At 53.9% G+C, this 16,412-nt stretch overlaps 2 protein-coding genes across 18 annotated transcripts; one reads left to right on the plus strand and one right to left on the minus strand.

Moving 5' to 3' along the window:
- Positions 1 to 548: 548 nt before the first annotated feature.
- LIMD2 (LIM domain containing 2) lies at positions 549 to 9,597 on the minus strand. 13 transcript variants are annotated; one of them, XM_015885665.3, is made up of 6 exons: positions 9,329 to 9,433; positions 4,932 to 4,991; positions 3,224 to 3,364; positions 1,781 to 1,825; positions 1,527 to 1,666; positions 549 to 1,307 (listed from the first exon to the last, which is right to left on the minus strand). In XM_015885665.3, exons 3-6 carry the CDS (start codon positions 3,263 to 3,265, stop codon positions 1,148 to 1,150), a joined length of 387 nt encoding a protein of 128 aa, XP_015741151.1. In that variant the 5' UTR covers positions 3,266 to 3,364; positions 4,932 to 4,991; positions 9,329 to 9,433; the 3' UTR covers positions 549 to 1,147. The 13 variants fall into 13 exon arrangements, with proteins under 13 accessions (XP_015741151.1, XP_015741153.1, XP_085379736.1 ...); XM_015885667.3 differs by having other exon boundaries at positions 9,324 to 9,433; XM_085523610.1 differs by lacking the exon at positions 9,329 to 9,433 and adding an exon at positions 5,474 to 5,611.
- A 1,761-nt stretch (positions 9,598 to 11,358) lies between these two features.
- On the plus strand, positions 11,359 to 16,191 carry LOC107325140 (E3 ubiquitin-protein ligase RNF113A). Of its 5 annotated transcripts, none has more exons than XR_014937079.1 (10): positions 11,359 to 11,466; positions 11,690 to 11,766; positions 11,863 to 11,967; positions 12,846 to 12,953; positions 13,232 to 13,341; positions 13,501 to 13,662; positions 14,118 to 14,207; positions 15,009 to 15,102; positions 15,513 to 15,619; positions 16,057 to 16,191. XR_014937079.1 is itself a non-coding variant. In XM_015885688.3 (10 exons), the coding sequence occupies exons 1-10, from the start codon at positions 11,367 to 11,369 to the stop codon at positions 16,140 to 16,142; spliced, it is 984 nt and encodes a 327-aa protein (XP_015741174.2). In that variant the 5' UTR covers positions 11,359 to 11,366; the 3' UTR covers positions 16,143 to 16,191. The 5 variants fall into 5 exon arrangements, 3 of the variants coding, with proteins under 3 accessions (XP_015741174.2, XP_085379731.1, XP_085379730.1); XR_014937077.1 differs by having other exon boundaries at positions 13,556 to 13,662; positions 14,894 to 15,102; XM_015885688.3 differs by having other exon boundaries at positions 13,556 to 13,662.
- Positions 16,192 to 16,412: the final 221 nt, after the last annotated feature.

A 16,412-nucleotide genomic window follows, 5' to 3' on the forward strand; every position in this document is an offset into this window, starting at 1 on the left:
TTCACAGGTCTGTGTGTGCAGTCCTTGCAGTGCACTGGATATCCCCACGTGTGTCTTTAAGAAGTCTCATAACAAACAATGGGAGAAGTGTTGTCCAACAGGAGGGACACCAAGCCCAGGTATCACCCATCCCTCTGGGATCGTACTCTGGTGGGCAGCCTGTACCCATCTCTTGTAGGTGCAGGGGAGGAAGTTTATCTGAAGTAATCACCATGGATTCACCAAGGAGAAATCGTGCCTGTACAACCTGGTTGCCCTCTGTGATGCCATGACCCGCTGGGCAGAGAAGGGTTACAGATCATCATCATACAGATCTGTATGTGATCTGAATTGTGGTCACAGCTGGGGCTTTGTAGCTCACTGGTGTGCAATGTGAAATCCTGAATTTGCTCCCCAAATAGCATCTGTCTCAGCCCCAGCATCACACAGGCATCCACAGGGATGGTTCCTTAGTCCTATGTGGGCAGAGGCTCTTTGTACAGCAACGGACTGGACCCGACCACTGCTCCCACCTCCCCGTGACCCTGCAAGCACAGGATGAGACAGGAAAGGCTTGGAAACCTTGTATTACAAAAATAAAAGAGCGCATGGCGCGGTGTGATGCGTGGAGCTGCACCCGGCTCCAGCGCAGAACGTACCAATGGAAGGCAAATATAAAAAGGACAGACACCGTTAAACAGTCGCAGGGCAACATCCTTAAGGCTGAACAATCCCAACTGAACTGAGCTGATGTAAACCAAAGAACCTCCTTATTCAGAGCCACCAGCAAGGCAGGATTGGTACTGGAAGCTCTGCTCTGACTTACAGGCTGGGTTGGGGCTCTCAGAGCCCTTACATCTCCTTTCCATGGCAGCAGGCCTGGAATGTGTGCACAGGGCTGGGATTTCACAGGGGGCAAGAGCTTCTGGTCTGATCTCATCAGGGAGAGAGGGCTCTGGGTTTGGGGGCTGCACCCCACTCACATCTGCCCCATCTTTACAGTCTGTAGGATCCCTCCAGACATCCTCAGACACCCCAAGGAAAGCTGAGCTGCCTCCCATCCCCTGCTGCTTGGGTCCCCTTTGCTTTACATCAGCTCAGTCAGCACTGGCTCAGCACTGCTCTGTGCTGTCTGCTGGGCTCCAGGGAAGGGTGGGCCATGCCCTGCTCATGCCGACTTGGTCCCGCTCTCCACTTCCTTGTGCACCCACAGCTCCTTGTGCTGCTTGCGCCCAAAGCCCTCATCGTAGTTGCCTTTACTCTTGAAGAGCTGCTGGAAGTGGGGCTTGCAGTAGAACTCCCCATGGAGCGCCGCGTAGCTGCCCAGGCTGGGGAAAGAGAGGAGTTAGTGGGACTCAGCAAGGGCTTGGGAGCTCAGGGAGAGGGGAGGAGAGAGGAAGGAACGTGCAGGTGGCCCTTAGCAGAAAGGGGACAGAGGGTCCTCCCCTGCCCTTCAAGAGGAGGGCTGCGATGGGCAGGTGGGTGAAGAGCCTCCCCGCACCCCATAACTGCCAGTAAGGACCACAGCAGCACCCAGCACTGCTCACCTGAGCTTGGCGTGGCAGTGCTTGCAGCAGAAGCAGGAGTTGTGGAAGACAAATTTATCGGCCACCAGCCGCTCCATGGGATAGACGGTTTTCTGGCAGGCAGTGCACATCTCCCTCACTTGGGCCTTCAGGCTGAAGGACTGGGCAAGGAGAAACCAGGAGAGAAGGTGAGGAAAGGGGTTCAGAGATCCTGTGCCCATCTCTGTCCTCCCCACCTCCTCGCACAGCAATAGGATGAAGGAGAGTTGCAGTACCTTGGAGCGCTGCACTGTGCTGCTTCCTGAGTTGCTCTTTGCCTCCTAAGGAGAGAAAAGTTTTTATTAACAACAGCTCTATTTTGGCATGAGATGCTGCTCTTGGTTCCTTCTGGCCAACACGCATTTATCCCATAGGGCTCATCCAACACTCAGGGCTCTGTAGGAGGGCTGGCACTTTCCTTGTGCTATATCTGGGAATGCCCCTCACTCTGATGCAGCAGGCAGTGCTGGCTGCCCCTCACCAGATGTTTTTGTTTCTGAGTTCCTCTGTTAGCAGCCAGGCCTGCACAGGAAACTCCTGCGCCATCAGCGGGACTGAAAAGCTTTCACAAGTCCCTGCAGACTGTGTGTGCGTGGAGGGGAGAGTGGAGTTAAGGACGTGCTGGGTGTCACTCAGAGCCCACAGACTCTGAGGTGCCCAAACCTCTGCCCTCAGGGTCTCTGAGCAAGGTCTCAGTGCAGCCCTAGAGGGGCCCCATCAGGCAGTGACCCTGCAGCATCACCCCCTGCCTCCCTGCTCTTCCCCTGCTGCAGCTTCAGCTTTGCTTGGGCAGCACAGCCCCATTTCTGCCCCCATGGTGAGCTCCCATCCCCGCTCCTCCCACCTCGTCCTTCCCCAGAGTTTCTCCTTTGTATTTTTGGAAGCAGTTTGTCTAAAGGACACACAGGAAGCTCTCACTTCACCGAGCTGCCTCTCCAGACGTTTCCCAGCTGCTCTCACTGCCTGAGGTCGGGGACATCATTCTCTCCCTCCCACTTTTGCACAAGGCTGAAGGGAAAGCCAAAGTCAACAGAGCAGTGCGGGCAGCGAGGAGGCTCAGGTTGTGTAAAACCAGTTGCATCTCTCAGTGCTGGCAAAGCAACCACAGGTGCTCTGCTGGGGTTGGGGTTAATGGGCTCCTTCCAGGCTTAGCTGAGCAGTGCTAAGGAGGAGGATGCTGCCTCCCATCCGCTCCCAAGGCTGCAGTGCTCTGCTGCCGCTCGTCACTTCTCGGCAGCCTCCTGGCTCCGACCATGCACGCTATCTATTTCATGTCTGAGATATCCTCCCTCGGGGAAGGGCCATATCCTGTCCCAGCAGGGGATGTTCTCAAGCCTTTATGTTTTTCCATCTCCGATCACCCCGATCCTAAGCAGCTCGCATGCTCACAATTGTGATCACGGAAAGCCATGGAAACACAAACAAACAGACAGCAACCCGAGCCAAGCGGGGCGAGCAGTGCTGGACGAGGTGCACCAGAGCCTGGACAACGTGCTCAGCAATGCACTCAGCAAACAGCACCTTCTGCTGGAACCTTCCCACCCCCAGGTCCTGTTGTCTGAGCAGCAGCTGTGCCTTTGGTCATTGTGAAACACCACCTCTATGCACAGCCTTCAACCTCTGAGAACAAACTCAACTGGCTCTGAATTCTTATGCAAACTGCAGGGGATGCGACATACGTGAGACGGGGTTGTGCTGGCAGCTTCTGAGGCCTGGAACATGGTTCTGTCCCCTCCTCAGTTGGTTTTAATCCTGAGTTTGGAGTCTGTGGGCTGATGTTCCCGGGGAGGTGTTGAAGGTGGTCGGTCCTCTTGCAACACCTGGAAAGGAAATGTCAGTGGGAGTGAGGCTGGTTTCATCACCCCAACCCCGCAGCCACACAGCCCTGCAGGAGCTGGTGTGTGATATTGGCTTCCTGGTTGACTACAGGGGTTCTTTGAGGGAATCCAAGACATCTAGGCAAGGCTGATATGGAACAGGGCTCGGTGTTAGGAATTGAGGTGTGGCCAGCATGCAGATCTGAGGCTTTCCCATACAAAGATATTGGGCTCAGATTGGAGAGGGATGAGAAGCAAAGTGGCAGCTGCTGTAAGCATCCTCCAAACCACATGTGGAAGGTGGTTAGCAGGCAATAGGAAGCTGTCAGCAGGCAGGTACAGCCTCCAGCCAGAGCTGCTGTCCTGCTGAGGCAGCAAACCCAGAGCCCAGACTGTCACTGGTGCAGCCACCGAAGGATGGGCGACGCCAGATTTTAGTCTAATTTTAGCCCAGAGAAGCTGAACAGAGCGACTCACAGCTCAGCAGAGCGAGTGATGGAAACTTTGTCTTTTCTCAGGCTGAGCTCCTGTGATGGTTTGATGCCTCCCAGCACAGCTTTAAAAAAGTCACCCTGTTTGGTAAAAGTGAGATGAAAAGGTACTGACAGATCCTCGGGGTTTTCCCCATTGTGCTTTACCTTCAAAACACCCATAAAAGGTCAGGGTTGATGAGCCCTGTTTTGCACATGTGAAACAGATGGGGAGTTGAGCTCTGGGTGCAGAGGGAGGTGCAGAGTGGGGACACCAAGCCATGGCTGTGCCCTCTGAGCCCCCCGTGCTGACCAGGCTGCAAAATGGGAGCTGTGCAATGATGGGGATGTGCTGCCAATCCAGTCTCCCAGTAACATTTGCAAACACGATTTGGGTTTGGGAAACTCTTTGATCCCCAGAAAGCCCCAACACCCAGTGGCTGCCATCAGGCTCGAGCTGCAGCAACCAACCAAACACCCCAAATGAGCAACTGCTTTCAGCGACCTGAGCAGCAAAGCCAGGCTTCCAGAGCTGGGGTTGACAACCCTCATTGCAGACACTTCCCAGCCCCAGCTGAGAACACAACTCCGATTTTACCTAAATCATTTCCTGTCCTCTCTGCGGTCTGCTTGTTATTTCCTGCTCGCGAGGAGGCAGCGCACGCAGGCGGGTGATGCTGGAGGCCATGCAGAACCCCCCACCCCCCTCTCCCCTGGTGCAGCACCATCCCTCCCACACCTGCAGGGTCTGCGTGGTGCACAGACCCCATGGGGAACCCAAAGAACCCACAAAGCCCCTCTGGTCCATACCCCACGTACCTCCAGCACAGATGCACAGCCCTTGTCCTCCTCGCCTCCTTTCACCTCTCCCTGCCTGTCCCTCCAACATCTCTCCTCCCCTTCCTCTTCCCCTACAGCCCATCTTCCCCCCCCTACCCCAGCTGCCTCAGTTTCCCCAGTTCCTCCCCATGATCCTTGTCTCCTTCTGCGTCTGTTTTTCCCTTCTTTTCCTTCATTCAGCAGCCCCCCAATCCCATTCCCTTCAAGGTCATCACAATTATCCCAACCTATATCTTGATGTTCTCCATCCATGCACATACCCTTCTGCAGTCCCGTGCCCCGGTCTTTATTTCAAGAGAGGCCCCTTTGGTGTAGCTGCCCTACGGACAAGAGTAGATGTTGCTAAATGTCCTTCCTGCCCAAGGACGGGAGTAGAAATCTCAAAGGGGAAGGGTGTGCTGAAGCGATAAGGGAAACAGAGCACGTTAGTGACCATGGGAGTGTTTCTAAGAGGCTTCCAGCTGCTGTCATCGCTGTTTCAAGGAGGCATTTGTCTGCACAGGGGGGATTTGAGCCCAAAGCAGTAAACACGCTTCTGTGTGCAGAGGAACCCCCACGGCACAGGCTTTGCTTAAGGACACATTGCCACATCGATGCCAGGACTGCTAGTGCTGGAACGGCTTGGTGATTTCATGAAGACCACAGATGATGTCTGTGACAAAGCAAGGAAGCCCAGTCCAGGCTTCCATGGTGCATGTTGGCACCCACAGCTGCTAGCCCTGATTTATCCAGGCCTCTGTTCCTAAGCTCCTTCACCACCTATACAGCCCAAGAAGAGGAGGACTGAGTACTGACATCTTACCATAAAGCTCAGGATGGGGCAAGAACCTCTTCACCCTGCACATGCTGCAGCTTTCACTTTTCCTGCCCTTCCTTGGAGCATCTGGTGGCCTTCCAATGGATCAGGGCTTGAGATCAAGGCTTGGGGCTGGAGCTCACCTGCAGGGCACATGCAGCTGCTGGGAGTACAGCAGGAGGAGTGCTGCAGCTCTGTCCTTTGGCACTAACCAAGGAGCAATTTGGGCTGAAGAAGGCAGCATTCAGCCCAGAAGCTGCTCAGTCACAAAGCATTTGATTCACAGCCTCTCACCTGCCTGGCCCTGGGGACACATGTAAGGTCAGGGGAGCATCTGGAGTGGCCCCTTGTGGAAACTCTCCAACTGATTGGAGGACCATATCCCCCAATGACCATGATCTGCCTCCAACACACAGCACTGCCCTTGCTGCCTACCATCCCCATTTCACTGGGCCCCCAAGCAGCCCACTGCTGGCTGAGAGCCTCTCTGAAAGCTGATGATGGCTTTCCAGCACAGGAAAGCAGCGTGACTGCAAAGGGTGAGAGGCCCCTCTCTGCCATATGGTTCCCATTAGCAGCCCTGTGAAGTCAGTGTTTACTGCTGGGATCACTGTGCCATGGCCAGAGGCTTTCCCAAAGACCAAGCACAGTGTGGGGGGGAGGATCCAGGCCCTCTCCCTCTCCATCCCAAGAAGGTGCCATGTCCCCAGCAGTATGCCATGGGTCCCACTCCTCAGAGGGGCTGTTGAGCATTATATTTGGTACTGCTGACATCCCCATGACCACGTGTAGGATTAGTGCAAATGCTGGCCATGGCCAACCCCTGCATCAAACAGGCCAGCATCAGCCCAGGGACACAATAACCCAAGTGCTGCTGCAGCTTCTCAGGCATGGAAAGTGGCAGCAAGCTGCAGCCTGGGTTGGACAACACAAGTGTGGTGGTCATGGCTCCAGCCTTGGCAGACCTCAAGTCATGGTGGTGATGGGCTGGCAATTGGACCTGATGGTCTGAGTGGTCTTTTCCAGCCTCAATGATTCCATGATTCTAATTTGGCTTCAAATCTGAGCTCCTCGAGTGGCTCCAAGCCAACACTGGTGTTTGGGACCCAGCCCAGGTTCCTGCTGCTGCAATCCAGGACAGAGGGCTCTGGAGGGAACCAAGTGGTCCACTCATGCAGCCCCCCATGACCCTACTCAGCCCCACCACGCAGGGCTGCCCCTCTCATCCACTTTCCATCCACGTTTCGTGCCGTCTCTTGAAAGGCTGCCAGCGGGCAGGAAATCTGCAGCCGAAATGCTGAGGGATGCTGACAAGGAATAGTTGTGGGGAGGAACAGGGCTGCTTTTGTCAGAGCAACAATGGAGGACCCACAGGAGCCAGGGGAAGCCCCTGCCCAGCCATTCTGCTCTCCCACCTTCAGCTCTGGGAGCTCCACGTCCAGCCTTGCCCTGAGGATGCTGCTGGGATCCATCTGTTTTCCAGCAGTGGGAACTGAAGCACAGAGCAGCCCATCCCTTGGACTAGAGCCATGTTTTATGGCATCCATTAAGAACCACGAAGGGAATCTCTGCTCCCTGGGTTCTGCTATCTCGTTCAGAGTTCAGAGAGTGGACAAATACAGCAGGGAGCTGCTGGGTGGGGGAGAGGAGATTCTTTTCCAGGCAGAGAAATGTCTCTCATTAGCACCAGATGATAAAGCAGAGTCAGAATGACAGGTTGGGAGGTTCAGATTGGACATTAGGCACAAATGCTTCAGAAGAAGGAAGACTTGGAAGCTCTGCAGCATGGTACTAAGTGCAGCACACACAAGCACAGCAGTTCTGCCCCTTCCATCCCCTTCTCAGTGCTTCCTTAGCCTTAGAAGAGTCCCCCCATGTTCTACCCACAAACTCCACCTCCCAGTTTCCTACCAACATGTTTATCCCTTTACTGTGGAATTTTGCTCCCAGTTTGCCCACTATAACTCATGGAGGTTATGCCTATCAGCCTCCTCTTTTTTGACCACGAGAAGCCAATCCCTTTAATCTGTTCCTATAAGACAAGTTCTCCATCCCTTCTGCTGCACCAGAGGAGGGCTCAGACCTTTGCATCCCCCTTGGACCCCTTCCCTAGCAGCACACATCTGTGCTGATCCACTCTTCCCCTGCAGTGCCCCCCACTCGCTGGCCATATGGAGATATGGAGTGGGCTGTGGGCTCACAGGAGGAGTGAGAAATATATTGTGTATTTAAAGACTGCAATAATCCCTTCACCCAGATTTAACGTTGTCCACCCCGGAGCTTTGCTAATAGCAAGGTAAGCTCTGCAACACTCCCAGATGGCAGATAAAAAATGGTATTAGTGGAAAGCAAAAGGCAGACACCTCTGGGAACATGGCAGCTGTGTGACAATGGGCTGCAAAGAGCCAAGGATGGGCAGAGAGGAAAAGGAAAACCCCTCACAGCTATGGGACTGCTTGTAGGTTCACAGGCCTGCAGGAGGAAACCACAAATGGAACTCCCTTCCCTAACAAGAAGTCTCATGGGGGCTTCTGGTGAGCAAAAAAGGCCAGTACTTTTTTTGTGAGCCTCATAGAAACAAGGATGCATGCGGTCACTGCACACCCCGTGCTGAGCCTCACTGCTCACCTGGGAGTTTGCCTCCTATGGGACCCCATGGGGAGAAGGCAGCAGCACTGAGGCTGGTTCAGACTATAGTCCATCAGTTACCCTGCCATTATGTTTCAATCAGCATTAATAATGCTGCAGGCATGCTGTCCCCAGCCCTAAAGCTCAGCTTGGAGAGTCCTCGTGAGATGCTTTCAGTGCACAAAGCCCCATTCCTAAAGCACAGCACAGGCTGCCACACAACTCCAGCGTTCCAAAACAGATCTCCACCCCATCAACAATGGAAAAACCAATAAAACCCATCATCTATGTGGTATCTCAGCTGGTCTGAGGGATCCAAAGGGATTACAGGGACCAGATCATTGTCTTACCCAATGGTCACAGCACAGAGCTGCCAACTGGGAGCCCTGGGGCTGATCCTGGCTGTAGTTTTTTGGGTAATGCAGAACACTTTGGTTTTTTATCCATTCCCTTTCCCCCTAGTGAAAGCAGAGCTGTTTCCCTTTGTGAAGCCCTGAGGGGGGTCCCCAGCTGTTCGGGGGGAGATGTCAGAGCTGGGGGTGTGTTCACGTTGGGATCAAACCTCACAGTCATGCGACAACCTCCTGAGGGGGTGATGGAGGACCTGTGGCTGCAGGGATGTAAAGCAGGGCTGGATGGGCGCTGGGAGACACAGCACGGAGATACAGCAGGCAGCAGCCAAGGGGCTGGGGGATGGGGGGGTAGAGAAGCGGGGATCTAACAGGTTTTCTTCTATCTCCTCTCTTTCTGCTCAGCTTAAGAAAATGGATCTGTCCAACCCCACCACACCCCCAAGCACGGGATGCAGCACACAACAAAGAGGGAGCTCAGCACAGCTGGGGAACCCCGAAATGTTCTACCCACCCCCCTCTAAACACCGCACGCCCAGACCCTATTCACTCCCCTCCCCGCTCAGCACCGGGTGCGGACCCCTCTCCATTTCCCAACAGAATCCCAACCCCAAAAGGCATCCAGTGCTCAGACAGCATCCCCCGAGTGCTCCCCCACCCTAAAGTCCCCCGATCGAGCCGCCTCCCGGAGCAGAAGTTCCCCCCTGGAGGCTCACACAGACATTTTGGGGGGGGTCCCCCACCTGCTGCGCAGCCCCATATGGCAGCACTGCTATCGGGGCTCCCCACCTGCAGCCCCCATTTCTCCCCATCATCTCCGAGCCCTCCCACCCCGCTTTGTTCCCCTCCCCCATTGTTCCCGACAAACCCAAACCCACCATACCCCCGGGCTCCGCCGCCGAGCAGCACAAGGGCTGAGCCCTCCCCGTGCTGTCCGTTGCTCTGTCCGTCCGTATCTCCGTCGTTCGCTCCGTCCCTTCCTCACTCCGTGCGCGCTCCCCCCGCAGCCCCTTTTATCGCGCGGCCGTGGCGGCGATTGGTTCCTTGCGCGGTGCGGATCCGAGCGCCGCTCCTTTGTGTGCGGCCGCCTCTCCCTCACCCGGCGGCCCCCGCTGCCCCCACCCCAAAACCGCATCGCCGGCCCCATCCCACCGACCCCCCTCCCCAACCCCCCCCATACTCCCACCATGCTCCCACCCCGCCTTCTGCCGCCCACCGTGGGTGCGATGCTGCGCTCGGGGTCGCGAAGCAGCGGGGTGCGGGTACCACCCAGCGAGCGGAACCGCGATGGTGGATGGGGTTCTGTAGGGGTTCTGTAGGGGTTCTGTTGGGGTTCTATTAGGGTTCTGTTGGGGTTCTGTCGAGGTTCAGCTGGGGTTCTGTTGGGATTCTGCTGGGGTTCTATTGGGGTTCTGTAGGGGTTCTGTTGGGGTTCTGTAGGGGTTCTATTGGGGTTCTGTTGAGGTTCTGCTGGGGTTCTGCTGGGGTTCTATTGGGGTTCTGCTGGGGTTCTATTGGGGTTCCGTTGAGATTCTGCTGGGGTTCTATTGGGGTTCTGTAGGGGTTCTGTTGGGGTTCTGTTGAGGTTCAGCTGGGGTTCTATTGGGGTTCTGTAGGGGTTCTATTGGAGTTCTGTTGAGGTTCGGCTGGGGTTCTGCTGGGGTTCTATTGGGGTTCTGCTGGGGTTCTGCTGGGGTTCTATTGGGGTTCTGTAGGGGTTCTATTGGGGTTCTGTTGAGGTTCTGCTGGGGTTCTGCTGGGGTTCTATTGGGGTTCTGCTGGGGTTCTATTGGGGTTCTGTAGGGGTTCTATTGGGGTTCTGTTGAGATTCTGCTGGGGTTCTATTGGGGTTCTGTAGGGGTTCTGTTGGGGTTCTGTTGAGGTTCAGCTGGGGTTCTATTGGGGTTCTGTAGGGGTTCTATTGGAGTTCTGTTGAGGTTCGGCTGGGGTTCTGCTGGGGTTCTATTGGGGTTCTGCTGGGGTTCTGCTGGGGTTCTATTGGGGTTCTGTAGGGGTTCTATTGGGGTTCTGTTGAGGTTCTGCTGGGGTTCTGCTGGGGTTCTGCTGGGGTTCAGCTGGGGTTCTGTTGGGATTCTGCTGGGGTTCTATTGGGGTTCTGTAGGGGTTCTGTTGGGGTTCTGTAGGGGTTCTATTGGGGTTCTGTTGAGGTTCTGCTGGGGTTCTGCTGGGGTTCTATTGGGGTTCTATTGGGGTTCTATTGGGGTTCCGTTGAGATTCTGCTGGGGTTCTATTGGGGTTCTGTAGGGGTTCTGTTGGGGTTCTGTTGAGGTTCAGCTGGGGTTCCATTGGGGTTCTGTAGGGGTTCTATTGGAGTTCTGTTGAGGTTTGGCTGGGGTTCTGCTGGGGTTCTATTGGGGTTCTGCTGGGGTTCTGCTGGGGTTCTATTGGGGTTCTGTAGGGGTTCTATTGGGGTTCTGTTGAGGTTCTGCTGGGGTTCTGCTGGGGTTCTATTGGGGTTCTGCTGGGGTTCTATTGGGGTTCTGTAGGGGTTCTATTGGGGTTCCGTTGAGATTCTGCTGGGATTCTATTAGGGTTCTGCTGGGGTTCTGCTGGTGTTCTGTTGAGGTTCTGCTGGGGTTCTGTAGGGGTTCTGCTGGGGTTCTGCTGGGGTTCTGCTGGGGTTCTGTTGGGGTTCTATTCGGGTTCTGTTGGGGTTCTGTTGGAGTTCTATTGGGGGTTCTTTTGGGGTTCTATTGGGGTTCTGTTGGGGTTCTATTGGGGTTCTGTTGGGGTTCTGTTCGGGTTCTATTGGGGTTCTGTTGGGGTTGCTATGGCGACTCGCAATTCACCCTCCCTGCCTGCAGGGGGCGCTATGCGGCCCGAGTCCTCCCGTCCAGCAGGGGGCGCTGTGCGGCTCTGCGCCCATCTAGTGCCGCTCTGTCCTGAGGCGGCGGCTCAAGATGGCGGAGGGAGGCTCAGTGTGCGGCTTCGTGTTCAAGAAGCGGGGCCTGGCGGCGGGGAGGGGGCGGCGGAAGCGGCCCAGCAGCGACCAGGAGCAGGGTGAGGGGCGTGGGGGCCGCCGGGGGTGGTATGGCCCGATGCGGCCTGTTGTGGTGCACGGGGGAGGCGGAGGAAGGCCGTGGTTGTACAGCCCCTCAGTGGGGCCCGGTTATTGAGCTGTGTGGTTGAGGGGCGCTGCCTCCATCCCCGGAGCCCCGCGGTCAGGCCCATTAAACCCCTTTAAACCCCATTAAGCCCCTTTAAACCCCATTAAACCCCGCAGGGAGCAGCGACGAGGAGGGCAGCACGGTGGTGAGGAAGGAGCGACGGAGGGATGCCCCCAACCCCATGATCCAGAAGGTGAGGTGCACACAGGGCGCTGTGCTGTTGTTGTGTGGGGCACATCCAGCCTTCACACCCGCTGTCTGTCTGTGTGTCTGTCTGTCCGCCCTTCAGACCAGGAGGTGCACAAAGGAGCGGCCCTCGTACGCCCTGAGCAGCAGCGATGATGATGATCCGTCAAAGGAGATCGGAGTCACGTACAAATCAACAAGGTCGGCGGTAAGGACTGAGCGCAGATGAGCTTCTGGGGTGGGGTTAATCCCATACTCATATCCCATACTCTGCTTCTGTAAATGTGCCATCAGCTCTTCTCGGTTTTGATCTGTAGCTGCGTTTCCCTGTCCCTCCCCTCCTAACACACAAGCTGGGTTTATTCTCCTGATATTCTGCATTGTTCAACAAGGAGCTCAGAGCAGCTCTGCTGGGAGGAAAGGTTGAGGGAACTGGGCTTGTTTAGCTTGGAGAAGAGAAGGCTCCAGGGAGACCTCATTGTGGCCCTAATACTTGAAAGGCAGGGCAGCATGTTCTTAGGAGGAGGTGGAGCCTTTGGGGCTCCAGAAGCTTTTGGTGTGTAAGATGGGTTTGTTTTTAATTTGAGGCTGGTTGTAATTATTTGGTTTCTGTGCAAATGAAGAGCTGACGGAACCTCAGAGCATTTGTCTGTTCACTGTATTCACAAGGAACCAAGACCAGGTCACTGAATTAAAACAGAGCACAGGCTGCCCACAGCTGGGTTAAAAGTTCAGATGTAACATCCTGCCTGTGGGCTGGGTGGTCTCATGGCTGAAGCACTGAACATGGGAGACCTGAGATCAGTTTCCAGCTAAGACAAGATGAAGCTTGAAGGAGTAAAGTGGGGATTTCTGTGTCCTGACTGCAAACTAAAACCTGGGAGCAGTCAGTAATTAACATCCTGTCTTGCACAAGTACTAGGCTGGATGCTAAGAGAAGATGCTAATAGAAGTTAGAAACTGCTGGAGGGTGAAGCAGGCCATGCCCAGCACTTGTTCAGTGACTGGCCCTCCAGGTAGCCGAGGGGTCTCTGTCTCATGCAGCCTTTCTTTTTACTGTTATCACATATTGTTCTTGCTTTTCAGAAACCTGTTGGCCCAGAAGACATGGGGGCCACAGCAGTGTATGAACTGGACACAGAGAAGGATAAAGATGCCCAAGCCATCTTCGAACGCAGCCAGAAAATACAAGAGGTTGGTCAGCCTCACTTCTAAGAGTTCATGCTATGCAGGAGTGTGTGTGCTTACTCATCTCCTTTTGCATGCCAAGACTTTGAGTCTTTTCTTGCCTGCATATTTGAGAGGTTGGAAGTGTTGTCTATGTAAATGGGGGGACTTGCTGGTGTTATTGACTACTTGGTATTAAGGAATGTATGGCCAGGAGGGGAGGTTGGTATGGGAGAGATAAAAGCTCGCTTGTGATATGAAGCTCTTCTGACCCTTAATGGCCTTTTTTTTTTTTTCTCTTCTAGGAACTGAGAGGAAAAGAAGATGATAAAATTTACCGTGGTATTAACAATTACCAGAAATATGTGAAGCCCAAAGACACGTCAATGGGAAATGCCTCTTCAGGAATGGTCAGGTAGGTTGGGATGAGCCTGTGATGGGGGGGGTGGACCATAGAACCACAGAGAATTTCAGACATTGTCCCCAGGGGCACTTTTCTGGGCTGAAATGATGCTGTTTTTGGAGCTTGTTCCTATCTAATGAGTTTGGTGTCTGGTTCTGGCCGGGCCCCCAGGGGCTTTCTCCACTACAGTGACACAGCTGGACTGAGCCTTCTCCCACCCTTTCAGAAAAGGACCCATCCGTGCTCCAGAGCACTTGAGGGCCACAGTGCGGTGGGATTACCAGCCAGACATCTGTAAGGACTACAAGGAAACGGGGTTCTGTGGCTTTGGAGGTGAGTGGGTCTTGCCTGCAGGGATCCAATCCAGATGGTGAGCCCAAGTTTTGTGGCACGAAGGTGCACAGTTAGTAATTCACAGGCCCATTAAACCCCATTAATTTGCAGAGTTAGTTTTTAGAGTAGTTGCATTAGTTTGCAGAGTTAGTATTTCCTCACCTGTGGTTATGTAGGTGGTGGGATCTCCTTTTCCTTTTCCCATGTGGGTGAATGCTGGAGCTCTTGCTGTGGCATCCAGAACGTGATGCTTGTGGCCTGTTGATCCTGAGACGGCAGGATGAGGCCCTCTCTTGGCCTCATCTCTCTTGGCCCTGCCCTGTAGCATGGGTGGGTAGAGAAGTAATTGGGTTTCACCTTGTGCTGAGCAAATCTCAGGCTGCCCCTGGATGAGGTGTCCTGTGAACAGCTGGGCAATGGGGGTAGATTGTTCATCCCTCTTTTGTGCTTTCCAGACAGCTGCAAATTCCTTCATGACCGCTCAGACTACAAACACGGCTGGCAGATAGAACGGGAACTGGATGAAGGCCGCTATGGAGTCAACGGTACAGCACAGCCCCTCTGCTCTCCTGCTCCCTAAGCTAATGGTGTACGAGGCCACAGGGTCCTTCCTGACTTACAGACTTTGCTGTCTCAAACTGCACAAGCAATGGGTTGATTAGATGGAAAGAATTCCTCATTCCACAAAGCTATGGAACTCCCTGCTGTGGAGTTACCTTAGCTCCAATAACAACTGCCAGTGCTGTGCAAATCTGCTGCTTTCAGATTACCACTGACTGCTACCAGGGGGGATAATTTGCTCTGTCTGTCTATACAAAATATAGCGGTCTGTTGTTGTATGAATCCCAGCAGCAAGCAGCGTGGAGATGGGGAGATAGATAGAGCCATCTCCTGCAGCACAGATGGAATGCTTTCATGCTTTGTCACATCACTGTTTCTCACTCAGAATCCATATCTGTGGCCCAGGGATGCAGCCAAGTGTAGCTTATGAACCGCTGGGCAGCTGCAGGGGATGTTCTCTGAGTTGAAGAGTTCAATAGCAGCTGTTTTGGAAAAAAAATGTGAAAAATAAGGAACTGGAGGATGAGTCTGTTTATAGCAGCAAGTGGGTGTCGCACAAAATGTGCTCCTGTGAGATGAGCAACGAGCACACTGGCTCATTAGACCTAATTATATTTCAATCCCACACATGTTACTGACATCAGTGACACCCAGATGCTGTTGTTTCCAGCAGAGTCCATCCCACCTGCTGTACTTTCTCCATGTTCCATATTTCATGCCCTGTGCATCTGCTGGCCTGGCTGCCTCTGCTCTTGTTCCAGTCTGGTTAATTTTCTCTCGTGCAGATGAAGAGAACTATGAGGTGAGCAGCGATGAGGAGGATATGCCTTTCAAATGCTTCATCTGCAGAAGTTCCTTCAAGAACCCCGTGGTCACCAAGTAAGGAGCCAAAACATCTGTAGTGGGCTGAGTCCTTCAGTCAGTCAGTCATTTGCTGTGTTAGCAAACACTGGCATTGTCCACATGCTGGTGGGTGGAGCACGCTTGTTTGCTTTTCTGGTGGGTGGGGAAAGACTCTGCTATGCAGGGAGTCTCATAACTACATCTCAAGCATCAACTTGGTGGGGATCTCAAGCCTTTGTTGTCCAAGAACCTTTTATATTTCTATAGATGCTGCCTGATCACAGCACCTTGCACCTGTGCTTTCTCTGGGAGAGCTGATGCTGCATAGGGCTCTGTACATCCAGCTTGTTTTTGCATCCCTCAGGGCTCAGTAGTCAATGATCTCTAACTCCTGGATGCAGCAGTTGTATCTGGTGACTGGCAGTGCTGTCTGTTTCTCCATACAGGTGCAGGCATTACTTCTGTGAGAGCTGTGCCCTCCAACACTATCGCAAATCCCAGCGCTGTTACGTGTGTGATAAGCAGACCAATGGAGTCTTCAACCCAGCCAAAGGTAACGGCCACCTGTGGGATAGAGCTGCTTTATGCTCACAGCATTCGGCTGCAAGGTGGAGCTCACAGGCAGAACTTCTCTCAATGCTTGGAGACACCACATCAGGGCCTGGGTGCCACCACAGGGGTAAAAAAAGAGTGTTTGTGTTTGCCCAGAGGGGGAGACTGATTTCTGGTGAGGGTGCTGGGAGTGCAGACAGTAGCTTTTCTGGTCAGTAATCCACTGACAGAGCCTGGAACTTTAGCATCTGAAGCCCCGCTGAAGGGCTCAGTGTTTGGTGGTAGTTCCTGGCTTAGCTTTTGTGCAGATGAGTGATTTTTTGGTAGGTGCTTTGGTTCCAGGACAGAGCTGTGTTGGCAGGTCCTGGGCATCCAGCTTTGCTACTGGCCATTCCATGTTGCACCTGGAATCTCATCCTGCACCTTCCTGCTTTTCAGAGCTCATGGCAAAATTGGAAAAACACAAAGGGGAGGAGGAAGAGGAGGAGTCAGACCACTCAGAACATGGTGAAGACCCACACTAGCAAAGCACTCTGTTTTGTATGAAGCCCAATAAAGTTTTCATGGGAAGAATGCACAGATCACAGCACTTGCCTTTGGGCCAGCAGCTGCAGCCATTGGTGGTTCATCCAACCAGAGCTTGTTAAAATGGGGGCACGAGTGGTGCCAGTTGTCAGAGAAGACACAGGACAGAATGGGTAAGATGAGTTGTCCTCTGTGCCATTAGTAGGACCAGATGAGGGCCTGGGGAGGGTCTGAATTTTGTTCTGTCAAATCAAATGCTGAAAGCAGAG

Source organism: Coturnix japonica, chromosome 24 (genome assembly GCF_054131305.1).
Source record: "Coturnix japonica strain WE chromosome 24, WE-NBRP24, whole genome shotgun sequence".
Lineage (NCBI taxonomy): Eukaryota > Metazoa > Chordata > Aves > Galliformes > Phasianidae > Coturnix > Coturnix japonica.

Bases quoted from the DNA above. Each gene is read 5' to 3' on its own strand.
- LIMD2 (XM_032449409.2), bottom strand. From the start codon at position 3,265: ATGTTCCAGGCCTCAGAAGCTGCCAGCACAACCCCGTCTCAC. The intron at 1,826-3,223 runs GTATGTCGCATC...TTCTCTCCTTAG, and splicing joins CCAGCACAACCCCGTCTCAC to GAGGCAAAGAGCAACTCAGG. The intron at 1,308-1,526 runs GTGAGCAGTGCT...CTCTTTCCCCAG, and splicing joins CACTGCCACGCCAAGCTCAG to CCTGGGCAGCTACGCGGCGC.
- LOC107325140 (XM_015885688.3), top strand. From the start codon at position 11,367: ATGGCGGAGGGAGGCTCAGTGTGCGGCTTCGTGTTCAAGAAGCGGGGC. The intron at 11,968-12,845 runs GTAAGGACTGAG...CTTGCTTTTCAG, and splicing joins ACAAATCAACAAGGTCGGCG to AAACCTGTTGGCCCAGAAGA. The intron at 14,208-15,008 runs GTACAGCACAGC...TCTCTCGTGCAG, and splicing joins AGGCCGCTATGGAGTCAACG to ATGAAGAGAACTATGAGGTG.